Below are 13,822 nucleotides of genomic sequence, written 5' to 3'. Positions count from 1 at the left end.
GGGGCTAGGCCGACGCCGGAGGAATTTCCGCCCCGCCAGCTGGCGGAAACGGCCTTTGTTGCCCCGCCAGCTGGCGCGGAAATGACATCCCCGGGCGGCGCATGTGCGGGAGCGTCAGCGGCCGCTGACAGTTTCCCACGCATGTGCAGTGGAGGGAGTCTCTTCCGCCTCCGCCATGGTAAAGACCGTGGCGGAGGCAGAAGGGAAAGAGTGCCCCCACGGCACAGGCCCGCCCGCGGATCGGTGGGCCCCGATCGCGGGCCAGGCCACCGTGGGGGCACCCCCCAGGGCCAGATCGCCCCGCGCCCCCCCCAGGACCCCGGAGCCCGCCCACGCCGCCTTGTCCCGCCGTTCAAAAGGTGGTTTAATCCACGCCGGCGGGACAGGCAATTTATCGGCGGGACTTCGGCCCATCCGGGCCGGAGAATCGAGCGGGAGGCCCGCCAACCGGCGCGGCCCGATTCCCGCCCCCGCCGAATATCCAGTGCCGGAGACTTCGGCAACCGGCGGGGGCGGGATTCATGGCAGCCCCCGGCGATTCTCCAACCCGGCGGGGGGGGGTCGGAAAATGACGCCCCAGCTTTCTGGAAAGAGAAGCTATCTCCTAACTTTGACAAAGAGTCATCCAGACTCAAAACATTTGCTCCCTTCTCTCTCCACAGATGCTGTCAGACCTGCTGAGATTGTCCAGTATTTTCTATTTTTGTTTCAGATTCCAGCATCCGCAGCAATTCGCTTTTATTCTGGTCTTCTAACTTAAATCGTTTTAAACTTTCAAAAATGGTGATCTGGAATCATACTTTTGAAAACACTGTGAAGAAATACAAGTGAATGAAAGTTCAATGTATCCTTTCACCGAGAAAGCCAGTGCTACCAGCACGGTAGCATTGTGGATAGCACAATTGCTTCACAGCTCCAGGGTCCCAGGTTCGATTCCGGCTTGGGTCACTGCCTGTGCAGAGTCTGCACATCCTCCCCGTGTGTGCGTGGGTTTCCCTCAGGTTCTCCGGTTTCCTCCCACAGTCCAAAGATGTGCAGGTTAGGTGGATTGGCCATGATAAATTGCCCTTAGTGTCCAAAATTGCCCCTTAGTGTTGGGTGGGGTTACTGGGTTATGGGGATAGGGTGGAGGTGTTGACCTTGGGTAGGGTGCTCTTTCCAAGAGCCGGTGCAGACCTGATGGGCTGAATGGCCTCCTTCTGCACTGTAAATTCTATGATAATCTATGATGCCAATGATACAACTGCTGGTGAGAGGTGCCCTGAAAGCGGACATTTTGTTTAGGACCCACATCCGCACAGATTCCCCAGTTTCAACAACAGTAAGTTCTGCTTCAGCGGCATCATGAAAGAGGATAGCATTTCTGCAGGGCTCCTTACACAAGAAGCAGATTTTGAAGCATAAAAACAGTAACCAAAGGGGATTGAAAGATACTCGATGAAAGGCGCAATTATCTTCCTTTAGAATATTTATAATTGCAGGGCAGTTTAGTGGACTATACTTTTTTTTTTAGTGGACTATACTTGACCACAATGAATGATTATTTTGTTGATTAACTTTGTATAAACTGAAAATGCTCTGCTAAAGTGAAAATGCTCGAGAATGATTAACCTAAGGTTTCTTGTTAGAATCAGTAATGGATGCTTTCAACAGCATTGTGAGTGTGTCAAACAAGACATACCAACTAGCAAGGTTAACAATATGTAATAGTAATTTCTTTATATTCTAGGAATTCCTTTAGAAAAAAAGCAACTCAGTAAATTAGAGACCAATCAACAGACATAAAAAAATCTGCAAGGTTTATTAGGCAAAAAAGCCCCCTTAAGAAAATTGACTTGGTTAATATTATTTCAACAGTACCGTCATAGAGAACAGTTAAACAAAATGTGCTTCCGTGCAAGTTTATTTTTTTCTCTCTCCAATTTTCATTTAATTGTTCCTTCCCACCTAACATTGTCTCAAAATAATTATATCCATAGTTTAAGTGTTGTATTTGCTGTCATATTGTTTTCTCCTTTATTAATGCCACAGATCTCTAGTGCAATTTTTGATAATGTAGGTAAGTGAAAAATTAAATTAGAGCATTAATGTAAATAAACATTCAACCAACGGTGTGTGACTGAATAGCTTACTACTGCTCCTTTACTTCAGCTTAAATTATATGCATTTTTGTTTGTAACGGAGGTAAAATTATTCTTTCTATAGTGAATTTCTGAATGATCATTGTTATTGTATCATATTGTTATGGACAGGGAGGGGTTTAATTTAAAACAGCTCTGATTTCTTCCCTCACCACCATTCTGTTAACTGAAAGATGTTTTGATTTTTGACTTCCCCTTAATAAGTGGTGGCATATTTTCCTCAACCCACGCACAAGCATTTGCACATTAGCAGATCACGTATAGCTTATGCAAAGTTAATCAACAAAATAATCTCCATTAACATTAACTATGCTCATACAATCTCATAGGAAAAATATAGTCTGCTAAATTGCCCTGTAATCCAAAATGTTCTAAAGGAAGATAATTGCATATTTCATCTCGTATCTTTCAATCCCCTGTGATTACTCTTTATTTTACACATACTCAAAACGCAGGAAGTGAGTTTGAAATGTTCCCTCCCTTTTAGCATTCGGACAATAAAAGAGAGTTAAGGGAAAGAAAGAGCTACAGGTCAAAGATCAGAGACAAACTAAGAATTGTTTAATGTGAGTGCAGTTTCATGAACCACGCTGATGTCTCTGCAAGGGTACCCCAACATGAAACACCGGTTTGTTGCAATGGTGCGAGAAGTCAAGTGAAACCCCAATTAGAATACCCAGCAGAGTCGTTGTGTAGCAATTATTAAAGACTGTCATCATTCCAGACCCCATAATGTCCCCAAAGGTCAGATCAACCTACCTCACACATTGCCATTGCAGCTCTGGTGGAAGTGACACCGAAGAAGGATCAACAATCTGAGGACGCACTATCTCTAACTATGATGATGATACATTTGGTGGACTCACAGCAACTTCCAGCCAGCATGCCCAAATAAGTGATTCTGGAACCTGGTAGCAGTTGCGTGCCATCAACAACAAAAGACAGAAATGAGCATGTTACTCAATCTTCTTACCACAAAATGCTCTTCCTCAGCTTGAGAGAGTTTCCAGAAGACCTATATCGAAAAAACACCGCCAAGTAGATGAATAATGTTTTCATCTACCCTGCAAGAATCGATCAAGAGTAACAGCAATCATACCCCACAAAGCCAGTCAGACCAACCCGGTGTGGTTTAACATCAAGCAATAAAAGAAATAGATGAACCATACCTAAACCCCAGTCCAACCTCCACGCAACAACAAGAACAAGCAAGGTCAGAGCCCACCACTCACCTGACAGAACAACAACAAGGTGTGGAAGGGTTATAAGGCCTTCACACCACCTAAACCTCGAACGTCAAGGACTTGAAAGGGGAAGATGGGGTAATGAGAACGTTGTTAATACTTTAATAGTAATAACGTTAGAATAGCACAAAAGGTTGTCACAATAAGGTTAAAGCACAAGGCTTATAACAATAATAATAATCTTTATTAGTGTCACAAGTAGGCTTACAATTAACATTGTGCAGCACGGTAACACAGTGGTTAAACAGTTGTTTCATGGCTCCAGGGTCTCAGGTTTGATTCCCGGCTTGGGTCACTGTCAGTGCAGAGTTTCCACTTTCTCCCCGTGTCTGCATGGGTTTCCTCCGGGTGCTCCGGTTTCCTCCCACAGTCCAAAGATGTGCAGGTTAAGTGGATTGGCTTTGCTAAATTGCCCTTAATATCCCCAAAAAAGGTTAGTTGGAGTTACAGGGATGGGATGGTGGTGTGGGCTTAGGTAGCATGCTCTTTCCAAGGGTTGGAGCAGACGTGATGGGCCAAATGGCGTCCTTCTGCACTGTAAATTCTATGATTCTGTGAACACTGCAATGAAGTTACTGTGAAAAGGCCCTAGTCGCCACATTCTGGCGCCTGTTCGGATACACAGAGGGAGAATTCAGAATGTCCAATTCACCTAACAAGCATGTCTTTCAGGGCTTGTGGGACGAAACCGATACACGGAGGAAACCGACACAGACACGGGGAGAAACGTGAAGACTCCACACAGACGGAATTGAACACGGGTCCCTGGCACAGTGAAGCAATAGTGCTAATCACTGTGCTACCAGGCCGCCCAATAAGGGAAGACTTTCGAGTAAACTAAAGTAACTCTACATCCATGGGGCAAAGACTTGGGGAGGGTAGTGTAGTATAAGAGTCTGGTACATAAAGGTTTAATGTGGAACTGAGTATAGAATCACCCATGCAGGAATACAAGAAGGCCCAGAACCAGAGTCAGTCTAGAGATGGGCAGAGTAGGATAGAAATATAGACTGGAGTCAGCTCCATACCTGTACCCTCTACAGTAAATATCAATTGTTCATAAAGACTTGCTGTTTATATACTCAAGGCTACAACGCCTACTTCATGGTATCTGAAGCAGAATTCTTCACTTTCTACCCCTCATTCCTGGAGCTGAAATTTAATAACCTCACAGCACATTTTTAAAAAGCTGCCACAAAGTGTATCTGGAATCTATTACACACTTGATCATAGAATCCCTCCAGTGCAGAATGAGGCCATTTGGCCCATCGAGTTTGCAGCAACCCTAGGAAGGAGTACCCCACCGAGGCCCATACCCTGCCCCAATCCCATAACCCTGTGCATTGATCATGGCCAATCCACATAACCTGCACATCTATGGACCATGAGAGGGAACCAGAGCACCCGGAGGAAACCCATGAAGACAAGTGGAGGACGTGCAAACACCACACAGACAGTCACCCAAGTTCAGAATTGAACCTGGATGAACCCGAGGCTGACAGGTCCTATGCAAGAGATGGCACAAAATGTCAGAGTGGAGCATTCCCTCAAGGACAGCATTGACTTGTCAGCCTAGATTACATGCTCAAATCTCGGGAGTGATGTGCAAACCAACAACATTCTAATTCAGAGGAGAGTGCTACCACGGAGTCAAAGCCACCTTAACTAATTGCATCAATGTGAAAATAACAGCTTATCCCTTCCTTTTGAGCGTAACTTGTGATTCTGGGATACTAAATTAATGAAGAAGCATGCAAATCCTTAATGGTAAATATTTGTATTAGATGGAAGCCAATGTGGAAAAAGTCAACAAAGCTTAAGAGCTTCAGAAAAAATGTCTTACCTTTTATTTAATTCAAGAAAATCCACAGATTATTGGATTTACTTTGCTCATTAGAAACAAAAAATTCACATGAAGCATTTCTTTCACAGGAAATAAACACAGGCGAGCACAGGGACCAACAGACCATTGAAGAATAACTCCACTGCTTCAGATTAGATTACAATGTAAAACAATTGTGATTCGACAGCATCAGCGAGTAAAGGGCAGTTTTCCAGCACTCTGCACCTGTATAATAGTTTATTTTTTGAGAAGAAGCAAACTCTTCTGTTACAATCCTGTGTTGTCACAATAATCTGTAAAATACTGAGTGCTTTCATTAACTGTATACCACCTTGGGGAAAACGTGCCTACAATAGAACATAGAATCCCTACAATGCAGAAGGAGGCCATTCAGCTCTTCGAGACTGCACCAACCTAAGCCCACTCCCACGCTCTATCCACATAACCCTGAAACCTGCACGTCTTTGGACACGAAGGGACAATTTAGTGCTCTAATGCACCTAACCTGCACATCCTTGGAAGAATTTACAATTTTTTCAAAGCACAGATGTTAATGTAAAACCAGCCACTCTACACTTTCTATTACATTCACCCCCTTTTTCTAAAAAGACACTGTACATGTGGTAGCATTTATGTTTCGATATTTCAATCTCTTGCCCACCTGCAGATTAATAGATTACGGGCTGGATTCTCCATTTCTGAGACTAAGGGCCAGGTTCTCTGATTCTGAGGCTAACTGCGGAAGATCTGTGGTGTTTTACGCCAAAACAAATCAACGCCATCCCCTCACCGATGCTGCGACCGGTGAGGGGCTAGCAGTCGTGCCAGGTAAAATGTCCGAGCTCTACGAAGTAAACAGCCGGAGAATTACTGGGTCCGTGGATGTGCATATGCACAGCGACCACCTGCAGCAGTTGCGCCATACAACATGGCGCCGGCCGTGCGCGGACCCGATCTGCCAGATAGTGACCCCCTGAACATCCACTCGCCACCCCCCCCCGCCCCAAGTCTCCCTAACCCTCGCGGAAGTCTCCCCGAGCCTCCCCCCACCGGCCAGCAGCACGGCTCCCGCCCAAATGTGGTGACGCTGGACACAGTCCGCAGCCGCCACGTCGGGTTCCCCGTGCCGTCGTGAACTCGGCCCATCCGGGGCGGAGCATCAGGGGAGGGCCTTCAGGTGACGTCATGAGGCCGTCCCAACAGCGTGTAGCGCGTGCCGCGATGGCGCTGTTTTGGAGGGTGCAGAGCATGCGAAACCTGCGTCAAACAGGCGCAGCCCCTATTTCGTCGTAAAATGAGATTCTCTGCCCGATCGCCGATTATGAAATCGGCGTCGTAAAATGGAGAATCCCGCCCTAAGTGCTGACACGAAGAGAGAATCTGTGGACTTCCATTGATAGAAAAATTGGCGCCGCACCTGGACCGATTCCGCTACTGTTGAGGGGCTCGTACCAGTGTCGCGTGGATCACAATCGATTCCAACGAAAAACGATGCGGGATTCGCCGGGTCCGTGAATTGACAATCTGGCTGCGGACAAGCTGCAGCCACATATACACATTACACTCCCCACACACACTTATCCCAGCCAAAAAGATGGCACTGGTTGTGCTGGAGTGTAACCAGACAGCTGATGTGTCATCTGGGGCCAGAGGGCACTCAGGGGTTGCGCTGGGGGACACCTATATGGTGGCATCAAGTTTACAGTGGGCTGTCAGCGGCATGCGCAGCTGCATGGCTGCCTTGCTGGCTGCAGCAATGGTGTTCCATACCTGTTCACTCCAACCCCATAGCCCACCCCCTGTCCACCCCCCACTACTCCCGCAGCCCTGGCAGAATCCCCCCGGCCAGTGGCACAACAGTCTGCAAACTATGGCGATGTTGGGCACCTTCCATACTCCCTCTCTCTCCCTCAGCAGCCACCACGCCATTGGGAACTCGGCCCATTGGAGGCGGAGAATCGCGGAAGCCCTGGAGAATACCGGGTCAGACCCGCAAATGATATTCAAATGGTGCCTACTGTACGTGCGGAGTTAAACAAATTGACTCCATTTTAGAGGTGTCGGAGAATCGTGATTTGGCGTCAAATCGGCGCCTGCCACGATTTTGGCGCCGGAAGCTATTCTTTGCCCAATCGTATTCCCTGATTTTGCTGTTGGCTAATGGAGAATCCCGCCCATGTTTGATTGGGTCAACAAACCCTCTACCCTCTCATTCATTGGTTAGTTACCTTAGATTGGCATCCTTTGGTTACCAATCTTTCTGCCACCAGAAACAATTTCTCCTTATTTACCCAATGAATAGTCTTCATGATTTGGAAAACTCCTGTTACATCTACACTTAGCTTTCACTGATCTAAGGAGAATAACCCAGCTTCATCACCTCCAATTTCACTGATGTCATGGACAAGTGTTTGCTCTCTTACTGGCTCTAATCAGTACTTTTGTATGGAAACAGTTGTGGCTTTTCTTCCCCTTGGAGTGCGTACTCCAATCAAATAATACGGCAGTATGATTTTGCGAGTTTAAAATAAGGAAGGTTGATCATTCTCACACACTTACCACAAATTAACGCAAGGTAATCCACTCAGTTTCACGCTCACATACAAATATACACATCACACACAAAGATTGATACAGATAAAGATAGTGGGCTGGATTCTCCGTAACCCCGCCCCAAAATCAAAGAACAAAGCAAAGTACAGCACAGGAACAGGCCCTTCAGCTCTCCAAGCCTGCATTGACCATGCTGCCCGTCTAAACTAAAATCTTCTACACATCCGGGGTCCGTATCCCTCTATTCCCATCCTATTTATGTATTTGTCAAGGTGGCCCTTAAACGTCACTATCGTTCCTGCTTCCATCACCTCCTCCGGTAGCGAGTTCCAGGCACCCACTATCCTCTGTGTACAAAACTTGCCTCGTACATCTTGCCCCTCGGACCTTAAACCTATGCCCCCTTGTAATTGACCCCTCTACCCTGGAAAAAAGTCTCTGACCATCCATTCTGTCTATGTCCCTCATAATTTTGTAGGCCTCTATCAGGTCGCCCCTCAACCTCTGTCGTTTAGCATGGGGGCGGAGAATCCAATTTCACGCCAAAATCGGGCCTGGTGTCCGGCGAGTCTCCGAGACCCGAGAATCGACGCGTTCGCGGAGCACTCCGTGCTGTTGGGGGAGCCATTGCCAGGGGCCCGCCCTGTGATCCCCCACTTCTGACCGGCCGAGTTCCCGACGGCGTGGTTCTAACCACCTATCGCGTTTGGGAAGCTCGCGTGGCGGCTGCGGACTCAGTCCGCGGCTGCCCTGGTGGGGGGCAGGGGGATCGGACACAGGGGGAAGGGGGGGTGCTTATGGGTGGCCAGGGGACAAATCGGGCCAGTCGGATCTTCAGGCGAGCGGCCGATCTGGGGCCTACATTCTGCAGCTGCCTCCGTGGTCTGAGTCCGCCATGACGCTTGGCGTGGCCGCTGGAGGCCGCCTCCGTGTGTATGCGCGGACTCAAAACCGGAAGTGCGGGGGTCCGTAACCGCAGCTAAAGCTGCGTGAAACATTCCGGGTCCCTGCTAGCCCCCCACAGGTGCGTGAATCTTTTTTATAGGAAACTCCAGAGTGAAACGCCAGTGATCTTACACCGGTGTGGGGACATAGTCCCATTTTGGGAGAATCCAGCCCAGTGTGCTTTTACAGATTATAGTTAATTCAGTCTATAATTTATGTTTTCTCATCTCCTACATGACAGGTCTGTGGTTTCTTGATTGAATTCCTTGATTTAAAGTTAAAATGGTGACCTTGAAAAATGAAGCATCCAAAGTAGTTTGTAAAATTGTTTGTAGTTGAATATCTAGGAGGTTGGTTCTCCGGTGAACTTTGAAACTGGAACAAGTTTCAGAGTTTGGTTCTCAGGCTGGCTGGAGACTGGCTTTGAAAAAACAATGATGGCACAGCCTTCCTCTGTAGTTGCCGGCATTCTTCTTCAGTCTGCCCAGGTCTCCTCTGGGTATTTGGATAATAAAGGATCTCAATATCAGAAGCTGGTTTCAGTCACATGGTCAACACCCATTGTTTACTCAGAGTGGCTTTAAGCTAAAAGTTCAGTGATGTACAATAGGAGAGAGTTGGTGGTCTTTCACACTTAACTTGTGGAACTTGTGGATAACTGGATTAATTCCTTTTGTTGAATTGCAAACCTGGAGACATGAAATGAAATTAAATGAAAAGTCCACTGACTTTTTTGAGTAAGCTACAAATGCTGGCAGGTGTGAATTCCACAGATAATATTCATAGGCCCAACCAGATTGTATCCCATTCCAGATTTTTCAACTTAGAATTTTCTGGAAGCTTGATAGGCTGTGTTGAATAAGTAAAGGTTATTTGACCATTTGGCAGCCATATTAGCAGATCATTAGTGTCCATTTTAAATGACTAAGAAAGTTCCAGACGCTTCTGTACAAACCTCAACCCATGTGTAAAGTTACAAATATGACATGCCTTTGCTGAGCATAGCACTGAAGTTTCACATCGCTGGTATCATTCTAAATATTTCTATAGCAATTTGCCACATAAAAGATTGACAGGACATATACACAGTCACAAGGTATGTTTCCTAGATTATAGATGCATAGCCATTCAAGTGAGTGATGGAACTCTTCAGTGTAATACTAGGTTAATGCAAACCTGAAGGTCCCAGGTTCAAATTCAGGACTTCCATCACCAGATCACCAGAGACCAGATCTCTGCAAGAATTAGAACCATTAGTGAGAGAATATGATAAATAAAGAAAACTAAACTATATAACTTGACTTGACTTTTCAGAATGAGTATTAAAACCTATGTGAAAAATAGGTTGAAGTTTTAAAATTAGATTGCATATACTTGCAAAACCAAAAAGCAAATATTTTTTTTTAAATTTAGAGTACCCAATTATGTGTACTTGGCTCTCATTGTGGCAGCTGCACACCTTGTATTCTTTCCCCTGTGCAGCAGTGGTGGGATTAAAAGTTCTTGTGGATTGTGGTTTGTCAGGGTCTGATCTAGAAGGACAAGGGCAGCAGGTCATAAATGCTTGCCCTATCAGTGGTGTCACATTCTATGAATAAAAAAAGCAAATGAATGGTCAGAAATATGCTTAACTTATGCTTTTGCTTTGTTTTCAGGTGAGCAAGGAGCAAAAGGCGATAAAGGGAACATTGGTTTTCCAGGATTTAAAGGAGATAAAGGAGATAAGGGAGGCCCCTGTGAAAATGGCACCAAAGGAGACAAAGGGGATCAGGGAGATATTGGCAAAGTGGGGTTTACCGGAGAAAAGGGTGAGAAAGGTGAGCAAGGAGATGTAGGAGAAAAAGGAGAATGTGGAGATATTGGTGAGAAGGGTGATCATGGAGATTCAGGGGAAGGAGGTGAGAAAGGTGACAAAGGAGAAAAAGGAGAGCCAGGGAATGATGGTATTAATGGAAATGACGGATTGAATGGGGAAAAGGGGAATGAAGGAGAAAAAGGTGACAATGGAGATAGTGGGCAATTGGGACCAAAAGGATCAGTCGGGCCAAAAGGAAAAGATGGCAGCAGAGGTCCTCGTGGGCGAAAGGGTGGTAGGGGACTAAGGGGTTTGCCAGGAAACAAAGGTGAGGATAAAAAGGTCATACCATCTGCATTTAGCGTGGGATTATTGCCAAATAAGTCCTTTCCTCCAGTTGGTACCCCAATAAAATTTGAAAAAATGTTCTACAATGACCAAAATGCCTACAAACCAGAAACTGGAAAATTCCACTGCAGTATTGGAGGTGTTTATTTGTTTTCATACCATCTGACTGTGAGAAGTAGACCTATAAGAGTTAGTCTGGTAAAAAATGGTAATCGGACCTTGAAGAGCAGAGATGCGATTTTTGGTCAAGATATAGATCAGGCATCTGGGATGGTTATTCTTAAATTAGAACCCAATGATGAAATCTGGTTGATGATAACTCGAGACTGGAATGGTATTTTTGCCAGCAATGACGATGATAGTACTTTTACAGGGTTTCTTTTATATCCAGAGTAAGCTTCACACACACATATATATATATATTATATATCTATATACAACAATTCTTATTTTGTAACAGCCCTTTTGAACGTACTTTTGGTTTTAGATCTAGTTCTCAGTGGGTCAATAAATGAAATAGCCAATATTTGAAATAATCATAAAAAAACAATTTTGTTGATTTTTGTTTAAATAAACTTGACATTGTACATCATATTAGTTCATTAAATCAATAAAGTCTTTTACGATGGCACTTCCTTGATTTTCTGATTTCAATTTTGCATGAAGTTTTCAAAGGAATGGCAATGTTTAACAAGGCTTAGTTACATTTTTAGTTTTGAACTTAACATATTTGGTGTGAAGAAAGATGTCAAAATAATAAAGTATTACAATGCTAAAACTAGAATATTGATGTATGAAACCATTGAGACAGATTACATGAGGGAGTGTTCTTTGGACAAGACTTTGTTCGCAGTGATATATGCTTTACTTCACACTGGCCTTGAACAAACTTTATTTGAAAGAATATGATCAAATTCATACCACTAACCACATTAAAGTATTTTGGTTACTGAAATCCTTATTCTTAGGTTTTTCTCAGTGACGAGGCTCTTGGATAATTTTCAACAAACAGCAAAAGCATTGTTAATGTCAGTGGAAAGAGAATTGAGCAGTTTCCAGAGCAGGAATCTGACATCTAACATCAGTTTTATGCTACAAAGGTGAATTTATACAAAGTAAGCCCTGAACTTCTTTGTAAAGTTTTAAGCAACAGTGAATTTGCAGTTTCTATGGTAGAGGACACCAAGTGCTATCTGCCAAAACCACCCAAGCCAAAATGCAGGGGGCAGGATTCTACGATTCTGAGGCTATGTCCCCACGCTGGCGTGGGAATGGTGGTGTTTTATGACAGAAAACATGGTGTAAAATGGCCATCGATCCTCCGTTTGGCTGGGGGCTAGCATGCCGGCAGCATAGAGCACCTGGCTCTAGCTGCCGATACGGCCTGTAGAATTGCTGAGTCCGTGACCGCATCATGCTACATGGTGGCGGCCGCTCGCAGACCCGGCCCACAAAATAGTGCCCCCCCCTTTGGCCGGTTGCTTACCACGGACCACACCCCACAATGCCCCAGCCCCTGATAAAGTCCCCCTGCCTGCAGATCGTCCCTCCCCCGACTGTGGCAGCGCCGGACTGATTCCGCATCCGCCATGCCAAGTTCCCGATGGATGAGACCACACGCGACCGATGCCATCGGGAACTCGGCGGTCGGGGGTGGAGCATCGGGAGCTGGCCTCAGGCAATGTCCTGAGGCCGTCGATATGTCGCGTGGAGTACTCAAAGAGTACGTTGTTTTGGAGGGGCGGAGCATCGCGAAAGCGGAGCCTCCCCCGATTTGATCGGGAACTGTGATTCTCCGGCAGGCGGATGATCATTGCCTGAGACAGAGAACACATCTGTTCCACATGGAAAACACGTAGCAATACACGCAGTGTCACGCAACAATGATTACAATTTTCCAAAGAGCAGGGCATTATTGAGTGCCTGCATGTGAGCATACAAGTTCCTAACTCAGTGTTGCTCTCTCCATGAAGAAAAGTTGGTTCCACTCTTAGAATTTACAGCAGATCCCTGATAGTAGTGGAGCATGCATGTCAATGCTAGTTTCCCTGACAATTGCCATGATGCACTCAGTGTATGGTAATCCAGGTACCAGCATTATATTAAGAGGCAAGAGACTGGTTAATTGACCATTGGGAAACTAAAGCTATCCACCTCAGATATGTCTATTTATCCTAATCGCGTGATCCAAGGACAATCTAATGAGCAAATTTTTCATATTCTTTCATGGGGTGTGAGCATTGCTTACAAGGCCAGCATTTGTTGCTCATCCCTAATTGCCCTTGAGAAAGCAGTGGTGAACTGTGTTCTTGACTGCTATAGCCAATCTATCATCCTAGATCATAGAATCACTGCAGTGGAGAAGGAAGCCATTCTGCCCATCAGTTCTGCACCGACTCTCTGAAAGAGCACCCTACCTATGCCCACTCCCCTACCCTATCCACATAACCCTGCTAACCTAAGAGACATTAAGGGGAAATTTCATAGAGTGTATTAAATATTGTTTCTTGGAACAATATGTTGTCCAACCAATAAACCAATAAAAGAGCAGGATATTTTGGATTTAGTATTGTGTAAATATATGTGATGAATTAATGACCTTGTACTAAAGGTTCCTTTCGGGAAGAGTGATCACTGCATGCATGAATTTCAAATTCAGTTTGTGGGCAATACACTTGAGTCCCACATACATGTTGTGGTGTTAAACCATGGTAATTACATAAGCATGAGGACAGAATTTTCCTCAGTCGACTGGGCAGAAAGACTGAAAGGTAGGACAGTTGACGAATGGTGGCAGACATTCAAGGAGATATTTCATTTCTCCAAATTAAAATATATTCCAGAGAGGAAGAAATATTGTGAGGGGGAAAATACATCTATGGCTAAGCATGGAGGTTAAAGATTACACAAAGGCAAAATCAATAGCATATACCATACTGCAAAAGTCAACGGC

General features: G+C 45.2%; 1 protein-coding gene across 1 annotated transcript in view; it reads left to right on the top strand.

Annotated features, from left to right (window-relative positions):
• The window catches only part of otol1b (otolin 1b), a 46,134-nt gene extending 34,689 nt beyond the window's left edge, over positions 1 to 11,445 (top strand). The window contains exon 4 of the mRNA XM_072474451.1: positions 10,382 to 11,445. Within this exon, the coding sequence (XP_072330552.1) occupies positions 10,382 to 11,265 (884 nt within the window). The 3' untranslated portion in view covers positions 11,266 to 11,445. The remainder of the gene's footprint in view (positions 1 to 10,381) is intronic.
• The last annotated feature ends 2,377 nt before the right edge of the window (positions 11,446 to 13,822 follow it).

Source organism: Scyliorhinus torazame, chromosome 14, assembly GCF_047496885.1.
Source record: "Scyliorhinus torazame isolate Kashiwa2021f chromosome 14, sScyTor2.1, whole genome shotgun sequence".
NCBI classification, from domain to species: Eukaryota; Metazoa; Chordata; class Chondrichthyes; order Carcharhiniformes; family Scyliorhinidae; genus Scyliorhinus; species Scyliorhinus torazame.
Note: the sequence above shows the minus strand (reverse complement) of the source record. Positions and strands in the feature narration are given on the sequence as shown.